A 25,571-nucleotide genomic window follows, 5' to 3' on the forward strand; every position below is an offset into this window, starting at 1 on the left:
AGCATTTTACTCTTTAAGAATTGTTCTTTCTTCCCTTCTGGAATGTGAGCCTCAGGTCAGCAAGAGCCCTATCTGTCTTATTCTTCACTACGTTGCAAGAGTTCAGATAAGTATATCCTCGAGTAATATCTCGTAAATTAATGGTGTGGATTAAAATTGTCATATAGCTGTCAAACTGCTTTGCAGATAAAGCACCAGTTTTCACCATCACTGACCATGCCTGTTGTGAAAAATCTCTTAGTTCTATCAAGCATTTATCATTTTTTACAATTGTCCTTTGAAAGGTCAAGAAAGGGACTTACCTCCCATTTTGGAGGAATTTTTCTTTTTTACATAGGTAAGACCAATGTAGATAATTTAAACATATTCCTAAGTCCATCTTTGGAAAATAAGTAGGCAATAAGAGACATTATTTGAATAAGGACCATAGTAAACAAATGTGAATTTCTCAAATTACATTGAAATTTGTATGACAACTAGTAAGAATAATGAATTTAAAAACTGAATCCTTCTTACAGACAAAAGGATGACTCTCCCTGCAACATACAATAAGACCTTTTCTAGTCTTGATTCCTTTTTCATTTCCTTACTTTCTTTCATTTATTTAATTAATCATCGATTCACTTCACAAATATTTATTGACTGCTTGAAGGCCCAGGCACTATACTAAATATCTTTCATCTGAACACACCCACCTTTGAGCCCAATTTTGCCAAGTGTCTGGTATGGTTCTTAACTTCCAAGTCACTCTGGCTTATACTGCAAAGTCTCTAGAAGGACAACCCCAACCAGAGATAAAGTCTGTACATGGAATCTTTAGGTGTGTCAACATACATATTAATTCGCTAATCATCAAGTCCAGCTCTTTTATTTGTGTAACATTATATCGAATTTTTTTAAGCCTTTCTTTTTCTTTAATTTCTTCTACGTTCCTCTTATAGAGATATTTATCTCAGTCCCCACTTTTCAGAGATTAGGAGCACCTAAGTTTGAATGAAATACCCACTCTTCAGACTACTTAGTAGGTGGGGTAAATGGACACTAGAGAAAAGAAATTGTGTTCCTGGTCCTAATGTGTACCTAATGTTAAATGCATGGGTTGCTGATTATTACTAATTTTTGTTTACTATTACATCCAAATATTAGATTATTAGACACTTTTGTGTCTCATATTTCATTTTCCCCAACATTTGTAGGGAAATGAGTGAAGGGCCCAATGAAGCAGAAAATATTACTCCCTCTAGGAAAAAAAGGGGGTGTGTATGTGGAAGTTGAGGTTACAATGAGGTTGCTGTGATGCTGGGGATTCAGCAGTGGTCAACATTACATTCGCCCCTCTCCTCAAGCATTATTCTTCTGTTCTACGTACATGTACAATAAATAAAGCAAAATTAGTCATGCATACAAATAAAGTTTTTGCATTGGACCAGTTGGTCCAGTTCTGTATGCTAAGTTCCTTTCCTTCTTTGCCTCCTTTCGTTAATTATCCCTCTCCCGGTACCCAAACCGTCCACCTATTCCCCTCTGCTCTTCCTTCTACTTCCGGCTCCTGGTCTCCCTTGACTTTCCACGGTCCTCATCCTCAGCATCCCCTGTCTGCACGCGACTGAAGAGCTCTGCGGGCCAGCCGGCCCCTGGAAAACGTGAGTCAAAGCCAGAGCTCCCGGGTGGGGGTCGGGGTGGTTCTGGAGGATCCTGCGGGGTTGAGGAGGTGGACCTGTGTTCCCTTCACGTGCGATTTGAGAGCAGCCTGCAGTTCTCTTTCAGGAAAGAGCTGGCAGTTTTTACTATTTCCCAATTGTTTACTCGCCAAGCTCGTGGGTCCACGCGCCTCGGGGCTGAGCTCCGCACGCCGAAACTTCATTTAGAGGGAGGGCAAAAAGGCCCACGAGGTTGGGACGGGGTGTGTGGATAACCTCCAGGGCACTTCCTCCCTTTCCGCGCCCTTCCCCCACTCCTCCAACCACCTTCGCGTAAACAAAACTGTCCCCTGGGCGGGGAGAGGTCTCGCTCTTTCGCGCCCTCCCTTGCAAGGGGTTAATTTTCCGATCGCATGAGGGGGAGGAGATTTCCCCGTAGACGAGTAAAAAGCGTGATGGACAAACGTGCGGGCACTAAGACCGCAAGGCATTCATTTCCTCCTACGGTGGATGCGGACGCCGGGAGGAGGAGAGCCCCAGAGCGAGGACCCGGGAGCCGTGGCACAGGCAATGCTCAACCCTGGATGTAGCTGTGAGAGGCTGGGAGAGAGATCGACTGCCGGAGACTGAGCTGCCGGGGAAGACCTAGGGGGGTGGGTGGGGGAAGCAGACAGGAGAGCACTCGAAATCAAGCGCTTTACAGATTATTTTATTTTGTGTAGAGAACACGTAGCGACTCCGAAGATCAGCCCCAATGAACATGTCAGTGTTGACTTTACAAGAATATGAATTCGAAAAGCAGTTCAACGAGAATGAAGCGATCCAATGGATGCAGGAAAACTGGTAGGTGATGCTTTCGCGTGATACTGTTCCCGGGAGCCCTGTGCGTCTCCCTGGAGTATATTAATGTCGGTATTTCCCTGTCTGGGCGTGAATGGAGCGGAGAATCGCGGGTAGCAGCTAGCCGAACGCGGAGTTCCCAGGTCTAGGAGACACTGGGGCTGCATGAAGCGCCGGGTCGGTGGGTGCCCTGTGTGAGCCGCTACTAAACAGGCATCTTTATATAGATTATATAACATAGAACATATATGTGTGCCAGGAGTGATGTCTGCGCGACAAGGAAGGCGAGAGAGATGCCACAGTCCGGATTCCCCACCTGTGCTACCTCCTGGTTTTTATCGAGATTTGGGGATTTTTTTTTTTTTTTTTTTGGCTGGGCCTTTCGCAACCGAAGTGTGCAGGGCAATGGAGGGAGGACCCTGTCGCTGGCTCTCTTTAACCCTCTCCCGCCTGCCGCCCTCGGCTCTGGTCCTTGCTTTCTCCCCATCCCTCGTGTCCTTCCTTTCTCCTTGCAGCTTTCCTACTTCACTGCCCTCCTCTGTCTGCTGCTCTTCAGCCGGATGCCTCCTTTCTAGGACCCCTTTCCCCACGCGGATCTCTTTCCGGTTTCATAAAGAGACCGGGGGTGGAGGGGCGGAGAGGAGGGGACAATGAAAACTGTAATAAAAATGAATGAACCCGAACGAGTGGAGCCACGCCATTATTAAGTTTCTGTTTTACGGAAACGCCTTTTGGACACACTCACTTCTAATTCAGCGCGAAGCTGCTGGTTGGAGTTCTGGCACACAGATTAGAAACCACTCGGTCTGAAGGGTCCTTGGGAGCTCTTACCCAGAAAAACTTCTAATCGGAGAAAACATCTTCCCTGTTTACTGTGTTCCCTCCCCGAGTCCTTTTGAAAAGCCCCGTGTAGGAGGCGATCCTGTGTCACCTTGCAATATTTAACAGTGGAGGTTGTACTCAGCAGCTCGCTTCTCCTCTTATTCTGAGCTGTGGCAGACTTTCCCCTCCTTCCCCTAATCCCGGGTCTGGCTATCTGTAAAGCAAGCAAAATGTTTCCCATAGCTGGGCAGTGGCCAGCCGCCACTGGAGCCTAATAGCGGAGGGTCGTAGCCTAGGGGCTCCCGGGCGCAGGGAGATTCCGCCGCCGCGAGCGCGCGTGCTCAGCGCCCTCGCGACTTGCCTTCTCTCCGCTCATCAATGAGAAACTGGAGACGCTGGCGCGCTCCGGGCAGGGGCGGGCTGGTGCAGTAGGAGGGGGTGCCGCGGGCGGGTGCCTGGGGCAAGGGGTTTAACTTATTTTTCCCAGCTCCCTGGAGTCGCGAATATGCGTCTGGAGGCACGGCTGCCCGTCTCGTCTCTCATCGCCGGGCAGGCTTGCACCCTTAGCTTCCAGCCGGTCGGCCCAGAGTCCCCAGGCCATTTGCGGCCGCATCCGGGCGGAGCCTTCCTCCTGCCGGCGCGCGCCTGCAGGGCCGGTCCTGCCCGGGGGCGGGCGCCGCGCGCTCACTCCAGCTGCAGCGGGCTGCGGCGTGGCTGGTGGGTGCCCTGGGCCGAAGGCCCGAGGGCTGCGTCCGGCCAGACCCATATTTTACTAAGGGAGCGCGAGCTGCTGAGAAGGACGGGAAGTGCAGCAGGCACGGGGTGCTGGGCTAGGTGCCTTCCCGGGTCGCGAAGGCAGAGATACCCAGGGCTGGGTCCCAAGGTGGTTGTATACCGCGAGTCCGGATGTCGTGGGGAATTAGACGTTAGGGGACCTAGGCATTTCGGGAAGACAAGCCCCCTCGGGCCCCGCCACCTGGGTGCTTCCCTAGATGCACTTCCTCCTCCCGCGTAGAGGGTGGCGCTGAAGGCTGGGAGGGGGCGGTGACCCATGCCGGCGGACGCCTGGAGCACGCTACTGGCCTGCTTAGGGCTTAGGTCTTCTCTGCAGCCGTTTGTCATATCTTCTCTTGCTGCACTACTTGTGCCTATCTTCCTCCTCCAGTAGCCCCGTGTGCTCTGCTTTTTCAAATGTTTGCTGTGTCCATGACTTGCTGCCTGCGGGTTGGACCTTCCTTTCTGTAGTTTGCTTCCCCTTACTTTACCGGTTGATTCCATTCATTGACTGTTGGTCCTTCCTTACACCACCGCGGTCGATACTGCCTCGTATTTGTTTGTTGCATTTTCTCTAAGGCCGCTTCTTATTCCTGTTCCAGGGCCATTTCCCGCCTCTTCTCTCCATTCGCTCAAATAAGTACTCACAGGACTGAAAATGGCAAAAATGCGCCAATCTCTTCGCCTGTTAAGCTCTAACCACTGTTTCATCCTAGCACTTTATCTGTCTTCTGGCAGTATTTTTTCCTGACATTTATATACCTGGATATTTACGTACACGCCTGGGCCCTCTACCAGGCTATCAGCTCTTAAGGTCACAATCCTTGCTTATTCTATTCTTGATTCTTCAAAGCACCTAACAGATGCTTGGGAAGACACTTATCCGGTGATTTAAATTAAAATATACCCAAGATTTAACATGCTTGGCCTCCCCTTGCATTTTCAATTCATGTTATAGTAAGTTTGTGATTTTTCCCTTCCTGCAGCCTTGTTCTTTGTTAACTTTATGTTCTGGGATTGCCTATTACAGTTACACCTTCCTTGTAAGTCTTCTTGACACTAATTGTCTTGCTTTTTTCTTTTACCCCAGTGCATTTCTTCCAGTATCCTGGTGATCCAATTTTAGAACCATCCCTACCCTCCAAAACCTAAACAGCCAAAAAGTCTTCAAACAGGTGTAAAAGAAAAATAAGATTTTTTAAAAAAAATTTCCTTTGTTAATAGAAGGGCTTAGATCCTCTTGGGTAGGAGGGAATTTTAGGAAACTACAGTCTTACCTTTTCAGACCCATTCCCTTAAAATGGTTTAAAATAACTTCTGCAAGAAAGACACTATGAAGAGAAGCTTCTACCCTGTCTTTTGAGAATTTATTTGTAATTGTCTTTAAAAATCTCTTAGACATAGCCTCAAACAAAACTTGCTAATTTAGGAAATGATATTGTTTCTCTCATAAATGAGCGACACAAGCTTTTGAAGAATTGTGAGAAGGGCCAGGAATGGTGCTTTGCCAGTAGGCTGGCTGGGTTAACTAGCATCATTTAAGAGGATCTAGAGTAAGAATTTGTTAAACACACCCTGTAATTCGTACCTGCTAACTTAGCAAACATTCAGGGAATGGGGCCCCTTTTTTGGAGTGATGTTTGTATATACTCTTTAAGGGTTGAACTGAGGCAAGTTTATCAGATTTGTTACTGCTTTAATGTTTAAAGTGATACTCATGACCTAGACAGGAAATAAATACTGTAGGTTTTTAAAAATTTTGTATCAGATAGTTTCATATATACTAGATATAGCAAAAAATGGGAAGTAATAAGTATATTCCCTGGAGAATCATCCTGAGCCACATCCTAAAACTACATGTCCTGTTAAAAATATCTTGAGTAATATTATCTGGTGAGAGTTTCTTACATGAGGTAGAGGAAATTGCCTGCTTTTAGCTCCAAGTAGTGTTTTTGAGTTCCAGTTTTACACTGAAAAGCCCTTGTGATTTTACAGCATTGAAAATAGAGGCATGTTGTTCTTTTATGAGATGTCTGGCCTTTACCTGTTATTCTCACTAATAGCTGACTTAATTTGTAAGTGCTGCTAGCAAGGGAAAAGATTGGTAAGGCGACATAAAATTCATTGAGTGAGAAGGAAAACCGGGCTCTGGTTTCTCCTCTTTCAGCAGCCTGCCAGGTTTGTGCTAACAACAGTGGATGCTAGTTGCTCCGGTTGTAATTGTCTAGCCAATGATGATTATCTTCTGATGTCGGCTGACACAGCGTTCACCAATAGGAAAGCAGGAGGCCTGTGCTGACTGCTGTAACATTATGTATGTGAGGTGACGTCATCAAAGGGCTTGCCTAGAACCTCATGAAACCCTCCCCCCTCTCCTGGCATCCTTCACACATCCAGCCTTTCAGTGCTTTGTACTTTTTTCTGACTTTCTCTCCTCTCTCTAACCGCGGTGATGGTCATAAGGAATTTATTGTTTTTATATTCTGTTATAAAGTTATGAGATAGAAATTTCTAGAATTAAATTTTGTCCAGCAGAGGAAACCTTTTTATTCGCAAATTTGATTTTACTCAAGGAAAAAAATGGAAAGAACTCAGAAGGAGTTGTTCATCTGTATATTCTTTCTTATATATGAGGTTTAGAAAGTAACAGAATGTACAATTTCAGGATTCAAGAACTATAAACAGCATAATAAACCTATATTAGTATTTTACCCAGAAGAGAGCAACATAAGGTTGTTGGAACTTTTCAAATGAAGTACTAGGTCGTTATTTTTCCTGTAATGAGAATTGCTTTGAATTGCTCCATGAAATTTACTTGTGATGTGCTGCATGCATCTTCCAGAAAGATGGCTGGAAAATAGTGCAGTCTGTTGCCACAGAACAGAGTAGATCAGAGTTTCATTTAGTCGTTATTAGCATTAAAGCAAACTTGGCTTGGGTCAACTGTCTAGGAAAATACTGTGTGCATGTTATGCTTGTTATATTGTTGCCACTTATTTTGGAGACGCACAGCTCATAATGTTTAAAATTGAAAAGTCCTAAGTGTGAGGAACTCTGTGTCATCCAGTAAACTTTAGAAATCTCTAGGATATAGGTGTCATATGTGCTAGGTTAAGAGCAAGAAGCCAGAAAATATATAGAAAGGAAAACGTGATCTATGTTAAGAGCCTCAAAAATAATAAAAAGTTATGTGGGAACTTTGATCTGAGCTTTCATGTATCTTTCAAGAAATGATGTAGCTGGCCTGGTGGCACATGCCTGTAATCCCAGCGGCTCAGGAGGCTGAGGTAGGAGGATTGAAAATTTGACCAACCTCAACAACTTAGCAAGGCCTTGTCTCAAAATTTAAAAAATTAAAAAACGGGCTGGGGATGTGGCTCAGTGGTTTAGCGCCCCTGGGTTCAAGCCTCAGTATAGAAAAAAAGAAAAGAAAAGATCCATATTCATGCAATCCTTGGTTCTGATTTCCAAGGATAGAAGCCACCTTAACTTAGATTGTTTTTGTAATTATATTATCCATCTATGTGCTTGCATTAGTTACTATATGGTGATAAAAATTTTTACTAAAGACCTCTTGTTAAATTGGCAATTTTATGTCTCTGGAAGATTGCTTTATTTTGATGCTTCCAAAACAGTTAAACTACATTAGGATCTAATTCTAAAATTGGGCACTGTATATCCAAGGGTTGCTTTGCATACCTTCTTGAAAAGGAGAGTCTTTCAACTCAGACAGTGGAAAAGCTATGAACAAGGTGGAGACTTAGCAATACTTAGGAAGGCATAGAATAGCCATCTAAGTTGCTAGCCAAGAAAGTAAAATTGAGTATAGCACTATAATGGTAATTCAAAAGAATTCATCTTTGCATCAGTGATCTGGAATATTTTAGGTCCAGGTCTTTTCTGAAATTAATTATCCAAAAATTTGCTTGATGATTTGCTTTATTTTTCTCATATAAGTACAGGTGAGCTGTGCTGCCTTTAATTAACAGGAACCAAACATCAGTCCACAAAATTTGCCTCGGCTTTATCTTTATTAGTCCCTACTTCAAATTCACCTGCTCCTAGTTGCTTTTAATTTATCTTTGTTAGGTGAGCTCAGGCATTTACTTGTAAAAGTTACCTATACCACATACATCATTCCTGTTGTTAACCCTGAGAAATCTGAATGAAAACATAGCTTGGCTTTATTGTAATGTTAAGGCTCACAATTTAATTTCTTTTCTATATCTTTGTATACAGGCAGGCACAAAAGTGTAATATTGAAGTAGGTATTCAGAGAACTTTTTTGGGGGGAAGAGGGTACTGGGGATTGAACCCAGGGGTACTTAACCACTGAGCCACATCCCCATCCCACTGTCATGATTCATTTCTTATTGATCATTCATGATTTTTAGTTTTACACTTCTTTATTCCTGGTATATTGAAATAATAGGGACTTTTAGAAAAATCTTTTATTTAGTCATTTACTCATTTTTGTACTTTATGAAATTTAACTTTCAGCCTATACTTTGCACAAAAAAGTGCACAAGTGGAAGAGGCTTACACTTATCTCTGCTGAGATAAACTAGAAAAAATACTACCAATGTGCTCACTTTAACAGCACATAGACTGAAATTGGAACGCTACAGAGAAGATCAGCATGGTCCCAAGGATGACACACAGATTTGTGAAGCATTCCATATTTTTAAAAAAGATGCTAAGAAATTAGATATGTGGATTGGAGGAAGTTTTTACTGGATAATCATTCATGGTTTTCTAATACAAAAGTGTAAAAGAATAAAAATTCTGTTACCTTCAGGGTTTCATATTTTAGTTTTTTTTCTTTCTAAAACTTTTCTTGAAGCATTTGTAATTGTGATATCATAGGGAGAATATTGATACAATGTATTTTGTATATGAGGTTTGTGATTACTTATTTTAAGCGAAACAAAATTCCATTTTCATAAAGATAAATTTCAGATATTTTAGCTAAATCTTTACTTTTATTAATACCTATCCTTGTAGCAATTTTTTCAGAAATAATCTTTTGAATTTTGAAGCTGACTTTCTGAATTGGCTACTTGTTTATTCTTATGGAGCATATAGAGGATCATTCTTTGAAGATTGACAAGATTGGTAAAATACGTATTTATTATTGTTCTCTGTTAGGAGAGTCCAGACACTCACCTAGATGATGAACATATATACACAGATGTGCAGAAGCATATATTATAGTGACTTGAAAATAATGAAAGAAGCGCCTATGCAAGATCATTTCTTCTCCACTTCTTGCTTCCATAAAACATCTTGCTGAGCTGAACATGCTTTTCTAAAATTTGTTGCAAAATATGTTCTGTTGTGTCATTTAAAAAAAAACTAGTTAAATAATTTATTTTAATTGGTTTTCAAGCTACAGAAATTGAATGTTTAGCACTTTAGGTTCACATCAATTATTGTTGAATGAAAAGAACTTCAGTATGATTAATAATTGCTGAAAGCCTCAAGTTTTCCTGTCTTTGGGCTCAGTTGCTTAGCTCCGTCCATACACACAGTCACGTTAAATAAAATGTAAAAGGTTTCAGCCTGCTAAGCCTACCCTAACTGGGGTAATTCACTTTTACAGGTGAAGTGAGTTCAGTGAAATTGAACGCTTCAAAGCTAAGAATTTCATGATTCTGTTTTTGGAGGCGTAATGCAATAAATAAATAAATAAGTCTGATGAAAAGATTTGCTCCTGAAACTTTAAGTATTTGAGATTTCTATCAAAGTCTTTGGGTGCCCTTAGCATTTAAGGACTGGACTAGCAATGTTCATCATTAAAAGAAGGTAAAAGGTATTTTACAAGAAAAACATGCCCTAAATATCATCATCTGCAGTTTCCTTTTAACTTTATGACTTTTTAGTGTAGACTTTAAAGATCTTTGAACTTAAGGTAGATTTTCTTCATTCTGAAGCATTAGTACTAGTAGTTGATACATACTTCGTGATTGCAAGCATTCTTTTAAAAAGGTCTCAGTATGTTAAGTCCCCACAGCCACCCTTCTATGTATTATCTTTTACATCGCAGACAATTGTCTGGGCTCTGTCTGGGATATGCCTGGAGGGAAAGAAAAGGAGAAATGGGTTCCAGGCCTAAGGCTTGGATGGGGGCGGGAATCACACAGGCCCAAATCATTCCCTCATTTGAATACTAATAAATATTCAATCAGTAAAACAATGCACTTGAAAACTTGGCAGCATGGAAGCATTCCTGTGGTTTAAGTCCAGACAAGTATATCTTGTCTTATAATTTTCAGTAAGTGGATCCTGAATACTTAAGGCCTGGAATAGCTGAAGAAAGCCTGTATTAGCTTTACTGGGTATCACAAGTAGTAAACTGTGTAAATACTTTAATCATTAAGAATTACTGCTTTCTGAATATCACTTGTTTAGTATCTGTCAACACTTTTATAATTACAGAAAGTCATGACACCTTTAATGATGTTCCTACCCCAAAACATTCAGTGTGATTGAAAACAAACCAGGGCACACAGATTTGGAATATTTCTCACAAAGCTTTAGCCTGTGGAATGCTATCTGCCTGCTTCTCTGTGATATTCACCTCACATACTCAGCATGGTTCTAGACTCTGGGAGTCTGTGTATCCATCTGGCACTGCCAGTAGCCAGGCTTACCTCGGGGCAGGCTTTAGTAGTTTCTGTTAACAGCCACCCCCTGTTGACAGAAAAAATATGTGTAGGCTGGGAATCTCCCTCTTCTTGCAGGTCAGCTCTTACAATGTGAAGACTGAAAGTTTTTTTTTGTTTTTTGTTTTTTTAAAGTGCTAGGGATGGAACTCAGCTACATGCCAGCCCTCTTTTCCTGATTCTAAAGTGAAGAATCATTACTACAAGAAAAAAAAAATAAGGGTGTTCAAAAATATAAAGATGTAGGAAAGAAAATTCTTTGCATTCTTACCCAGAGCAAGCACTGCTATTTTGCCATGTCTCCTTCTTTTCAGGGTTTTTATATATTTAGATCATTTGCTATATAACAACATACGTGCTGGAGATGGCTGTGGGCACTTGACATTACCTCCTATCTCATTATACTTTTCTATGTTGCTTTTTTTCTCTTTTCACAGTAAATATTTTTGTATCATTAAAACCATAAACCTCAATGGCTACTTAATGTTTTATTATTTGGACTTCCCCAACCTCAATGCTGAACATGTTAAGTTTCTCCTATTTTTTTTTTATTAGATACAATCCCCTGAAGAACATCTTGTATATTAGTATTTCCATCTTTTTGAAAAATACGAATGATAACATCTGGGAGAATACTCTTTTAAAACATATCTATAGCTAGGTTGACATCTAATTGAAGCAATTCCTTGCTCTGTCAAGGAAGGACAGTATTCATACCCTTCTGCACGTTGAAGAAGAACATATTTTTAAAATCTTTGGTAAGTTGGTAAGAAAAATGTGAATTTCATTGTTTTAATTTTTTTTTTTATTTCTAGGAAGATTCAGAAATTCTCTTTGTCTTTCATGTGCTTTTATAACTTATTGTACTGGTCCTTTCCTACTTGGATATTTGCTTACACTTGTAATATATTAAGGATGCTAGCCTTTTGTCTAGCATGTCTGGTGGAAATCCCTTGTTCTCCAAGATGATTTCTGTGGTCTTTATTGTGCCTACTTTCCATAGTTGAGGGCAGATCTAGCAACTTGTTTAGTGTATGGCACAGAAATGTATTTTTCATCAAATTAATAGAAAGAGCTGTTCCCTGTGTGTGTGTGTGTGTGTCTCTCTCTTTTTAAATAACCTATAGGTTAATAGCCTCAGGAGGAAGTGAGGGAGAAGCAACATCCTCTGTCCATTGGCTTCATCCTACACAGTGTGGCTACAGGGAGATTATCACTTTTCTAGTTTTGGACTAATTTTTTTTATCAGTTGCTTTAGTTTTTCAGGTTTTTATGGGTGTGGCAATGGGTATTCCTTGTGGGACGGTAGTGAAGTGGTTAAGCTCATGGACTGTGGAGCCAGAGTGGCTGGATCACATCTTTGTTGTGCCATGTAGGAGCTGAGTGATCTTTGGCAGCTTAATTAGACTCTCTGCTTTAGGTCTCCTCTCTAAATTGGAACTGATTATAGTACTGCTATTAGGGATGATGAAGGTAATGATAATGAAGTCAGCCAGTCTGCCTTAGCAAGTTGTGAGGATTAAATAAAATACTGTATGTTAACCCTTTAGAACAGTGCCCTGCACATATTTTTATTTCACCATTATCATCTGCACCAGATACTATAGGATCAAGACAGAAGTGGGAGATTAGATGGAATCATAAGTAAATTCCTGAGGTGATCCAAAATGGCTGTGCATCAATCTGCAAATACATGATAAAGAGCACCTCATGGAAAGCCACTATCAAAGTGGGCCCCAAGAGAAAAAAAGAAGTGTGACACCAACTCTGCCTTGAAGAAATCTACAAACTACTTTGAAAGTTCTCTGCAAGAGAAAACATTGTTAAAATAAATGTGGCTTAAGAAAAAGTGTAGGACTGGTTTTATTAAATACATTTGAAACCTTTTCAGACGCTATGCTTTCTCTCAAAGCCACATAACAAACAGTATGAAGTACAGGCAGTTCTAGTGACAGACATGGACTAATTTATTTTCTGTATAACACACAAGATCGTCTCAACTAATAATTTATTAAATAAAAGTGTGCCATCTTTGTATGTGTTACATACTGAAGATAAAAATCACTGTCAGTTGGTAAATGATAGTGGCTAAATTTTTGGGACTATGAGTTTGCAAGTTTATGCTTCAAGTGAGTCCTTGGTCATTGTTTAATAATTCTTAGGTTTCAGTGACAAAGGTCTGGCTGTGTGTTTCTCAGAAAAGTAAAATAAGAGATCATCACACTTTAGTTTTCTCAGAGACAGAGATGGGGGAGGAGGAAGCTTTTTCCATCTGTGCATTCATTTCCCTGCTAACCGTTGGTCCATGCCTGGAGTTGGCATTATAGTGGACAGCTTGCACTCTTTGTTTTGGGAACACTTACTATTAGAGTTTTTTTAGATTGTTTTTTTTTTTTTTTTTCCCTTTTTGGTACTGGGGATTGAATCCAGGGATGGTTAAGCACTGAGCCACATTCCCAGCCCTTTTAATTTTTTTATTTTGAGACAGGGCCTTGCTAAGTTGCTGAGGGACTTGGTAAGTTGCTGAGGCTGGCTTTCAACTTTCAAACCTCCTTCTTCAGCCTGCTGAACTGCTAGGATTACAGATGTGCACCACCACACCTGGCCACATCTGGAGTTTTATAATCAGTCTCCGGGCTAGTAATTCTTAGGTCATAAGTGGGCTGAACCACTGGGCCCCTGTCAACTGCAGTGACTCCTGTTTCGGATGTCCTGTTGCACACACTTAGGATTTGTAATTTCAACACCCAGTGAAGCAATGCTCAAATTCTGATTTGGTCTTCCAGGTTCAAAGGACTTCTTTGAGAATCCCCTTGCAGCCCATTCTACTTGGGGTGCCTCTGATTGCTTGAAGATTCTTTTCCCCACTGACCTGAAGGTCATATCTCTCCATTAAGGATTCTTTTCCATATTGACTGGAAGGTTATCCGTCCTCCCTGAACCCTAGTTCTGAATCTAACTGCATTTTCTTCCCACTTTCCCATTTATATACAAGAAAATGTCCCTTATGGGCTCTCTAGGCCTTCTTTTTAAAGCCATTCCCCAAATGTCAGTTGTGGTCCACTGGTAATCCACATTGATACTTCTAGAAAATAAAAAAAATTAGGCTTTTTTGGTTCAAATGATGAAGTGTTATGTAGTAGGAAACCATTAAGAGATTTATTAAAGCTTACTAAAATTTGTCATTTGTGCATTCAAAGGAACAGGTCTGTTAGAGATTTGCTCAGGGATGGGGTGGGGTTCTAATTGAGTATACTCCCACACAGCGCTCTGGAACATTCCAAAACTCCTATATATGACAATATGAAAATTTTAAGGATACTGTTACCAGTATTCCACCAGAGTTGTCTTGAGTTGTGCTTTGTTTTCAGTTTACTGTTCTTGCATTCATACTTAAAAAAAAAAGTCTTTGAACCTGTATTTTGGGACTGCTGATACTACGTCTGATTGTAGGACTTTGGTACCTGGTTCTTTTCTAGTTTCCTGTAATTATTGAAATTCTTTTTCTACTGATAAGGGAAATGAAGGGTAAAAAAAAAGTGTGAGAAAAATGCTGTTTGTGATCCGTAAGCAGGCATTTGGGCCAGATTCTCTGCAGTTTGTTTCCCCAGAATATGCATGTCCAGGCAGCATCCCAGAGATTCAGATTTAGCAGGTCTGTGGAGGGGCCAAGACAGGTGGAGAAGCCCTGCTCTACTCTGGTTCTGTCCCACATTCTTTGGGGCTGTCTCTCAAAACCACTGGTCTCTGTTTCCTCAGCTGCCCTGCTCTGTTATGTCCTACGCAGAGAGAGGACATAATTCATCTCCCAAGCTCCCTCCTCTCCCTTCTCAAATCCGCCGCCACCCAGTCCCCTGTGGTCTGTTACTCGGTTACATTTCCGTCTGTTCATTCTGCCAGCCGTGGGCCACCTTCTGGCCCCCACAGCTCCCTTGTGCCTCCTCTCTCACTGCCCTGACTCCTCCCCTTCTTCCGTTTGCTGCATTATCTAAGTCAGTCACAGATCTCGTCCTGTCACTCCAGCGGTGGAAAACCTTCAGTGGTTTACCATTATCTGTAGGACAAATCCAAGCTATTTCAAAGGTTTGAGAGGCCATTCAATATCTGGCTCCAGATTACCTTTCTAGTGTTACCTGTTGAAGCAGTCTCTATCCTACACCTATTTATTCAGATTTGAATTCCAAAGCCTTTTTCCTTCCCACCCATTTGAAATCCTTCCTTGTGGTTTGCTGTGCTTGGTTCATAAACAGATTACTGTTTTCTCTTCTAGTGTTGAAATCAGTACCTACCACAGAATTCAGCATACAGTTGCAGTCAGTGTGTGTTGAGTAAGTGAATACACCTACTGGCTTTTCATTCACTTTCAAGTGTATCTGATTGTATGATCCTGTACATATTTATATTTTCTTAAGTGAATCATGGGAGACTGTCCAGTGCTTTAAAAATACTTATTTTATTCTCTTCATGTAGACTTACCTTTTAGAGGACAAGGTATCAGTTTAGTGTGACTGATTCTTAGTGAACTCTTGCTAATACTGGAATCGAGTAGTACTTTTTTACTTACTCAAGTCATCTACTCCATCAGAAAGAAGTGACATTAAAAAATAGAGATTTCTTTGAAGTGGGGTAAAGGAGGATGGAATTGCATGCATAGGAAAAAAGAAACTGGAAGAAAATAATGCCAAAATGGCAAAAAATAGTTGTGCAAAGGTGGCAAAATGCTGGTTATTTTTTTCTCCTTCTGTTGCTCCTGTGTTCTGTGATCTATTTATGTTACATTCTGGGACTGTGCGAGTGGGGTGTGATGTGGGTGTTGTCCTATTTTCATTAGCTGTTTTGTGCTTATGCTTATTATAATCTAAGAGGTTTCAGTTTACAATTATCTAGTGTCAGGTAACAAAATGTATTGTAAAAACAAATGCATTTTTGAATTACCATTAAAATGAGCAGTACAGTTCAATGTAAAGGCAGCCTTTGAGAACACTGAACTGTACATTCTTACTCCAACTGAATACACTTTCTCAGATTAACATAGAAATGAGCCATTCTGTTGATGTTACATTAAACTTCTTTCTCCAAATAATAAATTATACTATGTGATTTTTTTTTTTTTTTTTTTTTTTTTTTTTTTAAGTAGGAAAGGGCATATTCTTTAAGGGAGAGTGATAAAAAACATTAACATTGCTATTTTTATATATGGGCTCAGGAATGTGTCTAATGGGGCAAAGGTTCTCTAGGGACAATAGTCATCTCATCTAATAGAGATAAAAGATTAAACATAAACCTGTCCCTAGAGAGATAAAATGAATCGGATAATTGGCTCAGGGACCTGATGGCACCTGGAAACAGACACTGAACACATACCTGGAATATATCATCAGCAGATCTATCTAGCACTGCAGAATGCAGTGTCAGATTTGGGGGACCTAGTAGGATCTCCTTACATTCTGAAATGCAGGATGTAAGGGGCCAGTCTGCCCTCTCCAAAGGCCAGTCTCTGTGGATTGAGAGAGCCTGGTGTGTCTGGTCTGGTCAGAAGTCCCAGGAGTCTAGATGGGTACAATGGCAGGGCTTTTCACAGGATTCCTTTGAGGAGCAGATCTGGTCAGTCCTGGGCCTGGACTCTTCCAGACTTTTCTCAGAGAAATGAGAGAGATGGAAGACTGTCAGTGAGTATACAGAAAATAGGGTTATGGTTTTGTTTTACATTTTATGACGCTGTAGTTGACCAAGGTAGCCAGACCCTCAGAAGTTAGACTGCATCTCCAATTTGCCCTTCCATACTAGTCTCTTCCTGTCCACTGTCCATGTCAGAAAGCAGGGCACGGGTGAAGGGGAAGGGAGGTTAAAGGAGAAAGTTCCAAATCCTATGAGATACAATATTTACAAAAATCTCTAAATGATTCAATGATGACCTTTTTGTTCAGTTTCTGTCTCAATTTAGACAAAATTCCATTGTTCAATTATAGACATCTTAATGATTTCTGGATGCAAGAACACAAACTATATTAGAGAATAATAAAATGCTATTTTATTATAGATTTATTTTTTATTTAGAGAAAATTAATGCTACAGAAAATTAGTCAGTGTAAATAATATTCTAATAAGTTCCATGCTAGTTGAATTAGTATAATTAATGTTTTAGGTATATTAGACTTGATGTTTCTTGAAGAGCACTAAAATACTATTTCCTTATAAGATAATTTTTCTTAAAGTAAATTTAATCATTTAATGTACTAAATATTTATGACTTCCTTCTATACTTTGAGAAAAAAATGCACATTTCTCTTTTCACAGGTTTTTTTTTTTTAAGGGAAATATTTTCTTATTATAGAAATTTATTTTTAAAAGTTTCTGAATTCAACTACCCCAAAATAAAGCATAATGTATTTATACATAGTTTCATAGTTTATGGCCACTTGTCTATATCTGACATGGAAATTACAATTTACTAAACTAACTGTTGTGATTAGAGCAATTACTGTGAATATATAAATGCAGTTCCTTCTAATAGAAAGAAGAAGAAAGGTTATATGGACTTATTCTTTTAAAATATGGCAAATGTTCATCCTAACCTTTAGTTTTGCTGTTACAGTAAAAAGAGATCAATGCATTGGCCTTAGATTTGATGTAATTTCATACGGAGAATTCAGGCAAGCCCAAGAATTATTATTTTCTTTTTTAATTTGTATCACCTGGATGAAATAACACACAAACTGTGGAAAACTATACCAATCAAACTAAAAGAAAAGACTCTACCATGTTTTTGAGAATTATTTACTGTGTGTTATGGTTTGGATATGACATGTCCCCTGAAGAGCTCATGTATTAGTTAATACAAGAATGTCAGAGGTGAGATGATTAGATTAGGAGAGCTGTAACCTCATCAGTGGATTAATCGATCTGATGGATGAATAGTTTTGAAAGGACTGTTCAGTAGTAACTGCAGGCAGGTGGGGAGTGGCTGGAGCAAGTAGGTCATTGGGGGCATGTCCTCGGGGGTTATTTTTGGTCTCTCGTTTGGTGCTCTTTCTGTCTCTGCCTCTTGGCTGTCACAAGCCGGGCAGCTTTTCTCCACCACAAGCTTCAGCCATGATGTTCTTCCTCACCTCAGGAAGTAGAATATACTGACCATTGACTGAACCTGTAAAATTGAGCCCCCAATAGACTTTTTCTCCTCCAAGTTGTTCTTGTTAGGCATTTTGGTCACAGTAATGAAAAGCAGACACACCATGGATAAAGAATAAAAACTCAGCCTCAGAGGTCTATGAGTTCATCATCTGACTTCACGTTTCATTGGGAATATTTCTTTCCCAGAAGGCATTTGTTGTCTGCAGGCTTCCCTTAGCCCCACCCGACCTCCAGTAGTGCTAGAGTGACGAGGACAAAGATTCTGAAGCTGGGGAAGTTTGTCCTACCTACTAATAAAACATGGGTGCAACTTGATACCTCCTAAAGGATTGAATTTTACTCAGTGGGAAGAATATAGGTTTTGTTATGCTTATGGTTTATTATATCTGAGCTTGCTGTAATAGGTCTGAACTGTTTTCCTTAGGTAGTTACAACATAACAGCTCCATATGTCTCGTTGATATGCAATATCTAGGCATGTGGAATGTTAGTAGTTCTCTAAAGTATCCTATAAAATATGTTTTCATTGATTTTAGGTCAGACTGTCAATAGTTTGCCAGTTGTCTTCAATTGTTAGCTTAAATTGACGGTGTTTTGTTTTGTTATTCATTTGAAAATGAAAAGTATTACTCCTGTTTTCTTGTGAGTCCAGCTGAGTTTAGTGATTTAATATTTTTTACCTGATTTTCTGGAAAAATATTTACATATTGTTTTGGTTCATTAATTAGATTATGTGCATCTGGAGTACTGGAATTATGGAGATAAACAATCTTTTTTAAAAAAAGATTTTACTTAATGTAGAGTAGCAGGATTCATTTTGATAAAGCAATATGTCTACTGTCTCAGAAATGTTTTTTAAAAGGAATAAATTTCTATCAGTTATAGTTTTCGCTTTCTATGAATAGGCATGGAACAAGAACTTTAATATACTGTAGAAAATTTAGGAGAAAAAAATTAAGCAAAAAGAAGAAAATAAATATTACTCCCGGAGATAACATGTTGGTACAAATCTTTTTGTTTTGTTTGTTTCAGTACTAGGTATTGAGCCCGGGGTACTTAACCACTGCGCCACATTTGCAGCCCTTTTTATATTTTATTTTGAGACAGTTTCTTGATAAGTTGTAGGCCTCGATAAATTGCTGAGGTTGGTCTCAAAGTTGCAATCCTCCTGCCTCAGCCTCCCATGTAGCTGGGATTATAGGCATGTGTCATCAAGCCTGTTTTTTTTTTTTTTTTTTTTCTTTTTTTGGTACTGGGGATTGAACTCAGGGGCACTTGACCACTGAGCCACATCTCCAGCCCTATTTTGTATTTTATTTAGAGACAGGATCTCACTGAGTTGCTTAGTGCCTTGCTTTTGGTGCAAATTGTTTTTAAAACCTTTTTTTTAAGTGGATTTTTTTATAATAACTTTATTTTATTAAATTTTATATGTGGTGCTGAAGGTCGAATCCAGTGCCTTATACCTGCTAGGCAAGTACTGCACCACTGAGCCACAACTCCAGCTCCTTAAAACCTTTCTACTTACTTTTATGTTTCTGTGTTTTTCACAGATACTATCAGTGTTCACACTATGCTTTTCTGTAGACTTTTTTTCTTAAAATAGAGAGTTTCTTTTTCCATGTTAAATACTTTGTGTACCAAATGGTAAACAGTGGAATTACATAAATTTAATGCTCTAGCTGACACATGAAAAGCTTGAGGAATGTTTATTATTCTTGTATATCAGCATATTATTATCTAACATTCTTTGATAATGTTATCATCTAACATTCTTAGAATAATTTTTCTTAAGACAAAAGAAAATTAGTAGCTTTAAAAAATACAAGAACACATTAAAGTGGTTTTAATTTTGACCAGTGGACTACGAAGATGAAATAAATTTCAGATTATTCCTTTTATGGATTATGTCCTATTTTGGTAATAGTCATCAGTTTGCTGTGTAGAATCTACTTGCTAATCAAGGGACTCTGTCGAGACACTTTGACTTGCAAGTAATGGAACTTACTTAACTGAGGCTTAAACATAAAGACATATAATTATTTTACATCAGTCTGGTTGGAAGCTCTGTGGTTATTCAGTGGTTTCACAATGTTGTCAAAGATCTCGGTTCTTTCGTAGTTTCTGTTCTGCTGTCCTTAGTCCTTTTTCCTTCATGGTCACACGATGGCTGTCATACCATCAACCCTCCTGCACCAGTTTCCCAAATAGTCAGAAGGAGCAGTGTCAAAGGAAAGTTTTTTTAGTTCATTTGCTTATCAAGGAGGAGCCTCCAGCCCAACTTGTACTTAGTAAATTTATGTAAGGAGTTGCCCTTATTGTTGGCATAACTTAATCTCTGGCCAGGCCTCACTTTAGCCCATTCAGTGGCAAAGATGATTGGGATTTCTTTGTGCACCCTTAGGCTGTACACTGACAGAGACTGAGTGCCTTGAGATGATTACACCAGTCTTGCTTTGGCCTTCAGGGCAGACACATGGCCTTCCGTGCAGTATTGGGTAAAGTCTTTCTGTTGGTGGAGGAAGGGAACCAGCTGGCTGTGAAGTGCACCTCCACCATGCTAGCATAGAAACTTATAGACTTGAGAAGAAAGGTTTAAGACTGATGTAGTCAAATTCATCTTGGTCAGATAATAAAGTAGATTTATTAATGATGATTTATTCCTGGTTATGTTAAGTGTAAATTATTTTTAAAATTACTTTTTAATCTCTAAAGATAGAGCTCTGTGTGCTACCTTACTAATAATGGAAGTGGAAGAATAATGCCCAAGCAACATACAAATAAGTGATTAAGAAAGAATTGTCTTACATATGTCATGGCACGAGATCCTTAAAACTTGACCCAACACTGACAAAGCATCTGGACCACTGATACCAGAATGTCTTTCCACCGTACTTATATCAGAAAGTCTCTCTTCACCCTTAGTTATTCTGTTTCTTAGGACAGATCTTACATAGCCTTCCAAAGCAGGGTGCTGTTAGAGTATTTGCTCCTAATGTCTGTGCTGATTCATGTAATGCAGGACATTGACATCACACAGAGGGCCATGGATTATAGACTGTGTGTGACCCCAGGAGCAGGCTTCTTGGCTTGTAATCTTTGTTTATCCATTTACTAGGTCTGTGATGTCAGGGAGGTTACATGTCTTCTCTGAACCTTAGTTTCCTCATCTATAAAATGAGAATATAATTGACTCAATAGAGTCATTGCATTGACTAAATGAATTAATATATGTACAGCATTCACTTACTGTAATAAGGTTTAGTTATATCATCAACATTGACATTAAAGGGGTCAATATGTAAAGTTTTACACAATATCTTCATGCTGTCTCATGGTTTTTTACTGCAGTGCATTGAAGTAGAAATTTTAATCCTAAATTATGGGTGAACACATGACACTTTAATATACTTTTATATCCTGACTGTGAATGAGCCTGAGGTTCAGTTTGTCTTTTTCTAAATTTCATTTTATTTATCTTTTTGGGGCTGAGGATGGAACCCAGGGCCTTGCACACTCTGGGCAAGTGCTCTACTGCTGAGTTATATCCTCAGCCCCTCTGTTTGCCTTTTTAATTTCTAATTATGAATTTTATTTACAGTGTAAATGACAATTTAATACTTGTGATATTTATACATTCTTAGATTATATGGTCCATTAAATCACACTGAAGAAGAAATGATTGGTTAACATATGACAAGTCTCCTAGGAGTTCATTGTACCTAAGGAGAATAATTGTTGATTGGCTGCATTAAATTCTTGGGTTGGATTTAGATGCATAGATATTCCAGCTTGAGGTAAGAGTAAAACCATAGGTGAGGATCATGGTATCATTTGTGACAGTTTCCTGGGCTTTAAATTTATCCCATATCTGTGCATTTTACATCTTTCCTCTTGCACTTAAGACCTGAAGGTCTGATGGGTGTAGTGTAGGAAAAGCAGACTCATTTTGGTGAATGTGCGTTGATGCTCTGGGAGTGTTAAACTCAGTGCATCAGGAAGAAACTAAGGCCAACAGAAAACTTCGTAAGTATAATCTGATTTATTAGGGCCACAGGCAAAAAGAGATACCATCTACATTGTTTTTTCTTTTAATTCATGTTCAAAAGTAATACTTTTTTTTAATGAAAATACATATATATGCACACACACACACACACACAGACTAAACGGCTTTACATCCTGATATTTTAAATCTTTGAAAATTTACATTGAAGGCAATGCTGTTTTACATGATTTTTTCCCAAAGTCTCTAGCAAAAGGATTAACCAGTTAATCAAAACTTTTTTTTTTTTTTTTTTTAATAGTTCAGGAAGTTCTTTTGGCAAAGTACAGATAGGGTTGAGTGACATGGACTATTTAATAACAGGGCAAATTATATTACTGATGACCTCCTGTGTGGATCTAGAAATCAGATGAAGAATCCAATGTCATCAGATCTAATAAAGTTTTATATGAGTGTCTAGAGTCTTTTGAAATGTATTAGCTATGGATTTTCTAGGATAAGAAAAACGGATGTTTGTGGGTGTCATTAGGGGCATCAAGAGGACTTGGAAGAGTTATTGCTGTCCTGGAACAATCTGACCTGCTGGGACCATGTTGGTCGGCTTCCTGTAACTGCCTATTCCTGTGCTGTGCCAGCGGAGTGCCCATGTCTGTGTTGATTCTCACGCTTCACTAAGTCACACCCAGCAATCTGCTCTACCTAGGTGGAGAAGCAGGTCAAAGGTGCTATTTGAATATAAAGATATGCAGATAAAGTCAGTGGGTGAAATAGCATACCATTACGGTGATAAGCAGTATGTAAGACCTTTCTTGCACAAACCTATATCACTCAACGTTGGGTGTGTTGGAAAGTGTCACTTGACACACACACATGTGAGAAGTCACTGTGGCTTTAAATCTTACTTTTCCTTTTGTACTTAGAATTTGAAGAAAAAGCAGGTTTGAGAGACTTGGGGAATGTTGTTGGTTTTATTTTCCCCAAACTATACAGCATAAGACTCAGATGAAAACTCCCTATATTCCAGGAGACTTAAGTCTCTTGCCTCCCTAGAACAAAACAAACAAACAAAACCTGCATACATTTTAAGTACTTGAGGCTAATACAAGTATTTATTTTTGCCAGCATTTATTTTTAACTAAGCATGCTCTGATGACATTTCTCAAGAGGAAAGGTAGCCTCTCCACTAGCAACCAGTATCCAGTATGGATTCTGTTCCAGAATGCTCCTCCTTGCCAGGGTCCAATTCATGTGTCTGGAATGGATTAGCACTTCTCACCCACGTATGCACCTCGCCAGATACAGGTGATTCTCATTACTGCAGTCGTGATGTTCTGTAAGTTGCTGGGAACACTAAATTAGCACATACTGAACCATTGCTCCCAAGGGATACTCAGGGTTGGTTTCCTGACGTTTCTGGTCTCATTATGGACAATGGGTCGTTATACAGTCTTATTGTATGTGTTCTGTGAAAGAGGTCTTATTTAATGTTTATTATTGATTGATTAACATTGAACTCCTAGTCTACAGGGTTGTAACTCATTCACAAGTGAAGCTGATTTAACACGTGCATGTCTCTGTAAGGTGTATCACGGTTTTCTTGAGTTTAGCACACGGCACAACTTTTTAGCACTAGAAGCCATTTTAAATAGCAGAAATACCAACAGAAAATAGAGAAATGCAAAACTCTTGGGACTAAGGAGACGATAAAAAAGGACACTTGTTTATAGTGTGAGATCCAAAACAAGGCAAAGCATCGTCTTGTTTGACCCCAGCTGGGAATGTGCAGTCATGGATAACCCAAATTTGTAATGGCAGCGTTCCCCTGAAATCTTTCCCACAGGACACTGAGAAGGCAGCTTTCTTGTCATACTGAGAACTTGTCTTTTCAAATTTAAATCACAAAGCATGGCTTTAAAATTGGAGATTAAAAATTTTATTCAAAGAATTAGGTTAAAGTGTTATTGTTTCTGCACACACACACACACACACATGCACACACAGCACATCCTTTGCCATCGTTTTGTAAATGTGGAAGGAGATTGGAGTATGTTTGCTGGAAATTATGAGTAATGTTTACCTAGAGGCTTCTATTGGACATTGACTAAGGTTGTTAACTAATTATGAAGAATTTACCATGTGCCTACTAAGGGCCTTATGAACATTAATTCAATCCCCCATTTTAGGAAGTTGGCTTTGTGATTGGGCATGTCCTGCAGATTAGAAATCTCAGGCACAGAGAGGTAAAGTAACATGTAAAATGTCATACAACTGGTAATCAGCAGGCAGGCCAGGTCCACACATTTTGCTGTGCTCCCTTTCCTGCTTTGACCTGTGACCTTGTCATCTGTTGGGAAATTACAGGGAACCATTTTCCAAAACAATATTCTGAAAGAGTAGAGTGGGATGCTGGCACAGGGTTCAGTTTGTTAAAGAAGGCTCAGGTCAATGAGAATGTGACTAGTGGGTTTTTTTGTTTGTTTGTTTTTTTAGTTGTAAAAATACCACAATACCTTCATTTTATTTATTTTTATGTGAAGCTCAGGATCGAACCCAGTGCCTCACGCATGCTAGGCAAACGCTTTACCACACAGCCCCTGTCACAGCCCCTACCTGGAGGTTTTGGGGAAAGTTCTGATTGTATCTATTGAATTAGAGTCTTATTCTATTAATTTAGCAAGATAACACACATACAAACTAAAAAATACAATTAGGAAATGCTGATTCACTCTTGAAGAGTTTTAATTTTTTTTTGAATAGTCTCTTTTATATTCACTTAAATCCTGTTTCTATTCATAAAGTGATATGAAGGCAAAATTCTGCTTAAACTGTAATCTTAACTAATAAACACTCCCTAAGCAGACCTCCCAACTGCAATTAAGCACTAAATCTGAAATTTCATACTAATAATAAAAGAATGAACTTCTTTAAATGGCAGGAATACTTGTCTACCCCTAAAGTCCTCAGAAAGTTTTATAGTCATTAGAACAGTCTTAAACACGGAGGTAGGCATTCAGTTCTTTTCTCTCTGAAAAAAATAAGAGAACTCTACATATTTTTAAAATGACATATGTGAGCTATTTGTCTGCTCTTGACAAAGATCAATTGTAGTCAGGAATATGCTGATGGAAATTTCCCCTTTCTGCTCCCCCCTGCCAAAAAACAAAAAAATCCTTTAGTAGACCCTTATGTAACCATTGTGGTTTTATTATAGAAGAATTTTTTTGACAGAAAACGAACACCATATAATACTAGGGGAAAAAATCTACCTGCCAAACAGCAAGTATTCTACGAGATCAGTTTGTAAAACATACAAATACATGTGCATGTGAATGCAAACAAGTTTTTTTTTTTTTAAGTAATTTTATCCTGTGCACTGAAATTCTAATTGTGTAACCTTTGAAGATAGAATTAATTTTTTACTCCAGGGAACTAAAGCATGTCTTGAAACACCTAATACTCTTTCTCTTGGAGAGGATTCAGGTACTTTGGACTTCAGCAGCAGTATGTGTTCAGGCCGTGCCATCTGTTCTTAGGTCAGGTCAGCAGGTGACCACTGAGTGATCAGAGTGAACCTGCCATCAGGTGGGAGACAAGCGAGAAGACAGAAGTAGAAGGCAATGTCCTTCCATGGGCAGTCAGACCCTCTGTAAATATTTTAACTTATTTGAATTACAATCCATTCAGAAAGGCAAAT

At 39.4% G+C, this 25,571-nt stretch overlaps 1 protein-coding gene across 4 annotated transcripts in view; it reads left to right on the forward strand.

The window, feature by feature from the left end:
* The first annotated feature begins 1,492 nt into the window (after window positions 1-1,492).
* ELOVL6 (ELOVL fatty acid elongase 6) overlaps window positions 1,493-25,571 on the forward strand; it is a 129,736-nt gene continuing 105,657 nt past the window's right edge. Inside the window, exons 1-2 of one of the 4 annotated variants that reach the window (XM_079153944.1) lie at window positions 1,493-1,643; window positions 2,363-2,483. In XM_079153944.1, the coding sequence (XP_079010070.1) occupies window positions 2,395-2,483 (89 nt within the window). In that variant the 5' untranslated portion in view covers window positions 1,493-1,643; window positions 2,363-2,394. Of the gene's footprint in view, window positions 1,644-1,914; window positions 2,233-2,362; window positions 2,484-25,571 lie in introns of those variants that run through there. The other 3 variants (XM_079153946.1, XM_079153945.1, XM_079153943.1) reach the window with 3 other exon arrangements.

Source organism: Sciurus vulgaris (genome assembly GCF_902686455.1).
Source record: "Sciurus vulgaris genome assembly, chromosome: 9".
Classification (NCBI taxonomy): Eukaryota; Metazoa; Chordata; class Mammalia; order Rodentia; family Sciuridae; genus Sciurus; species Sciurus vulgaris.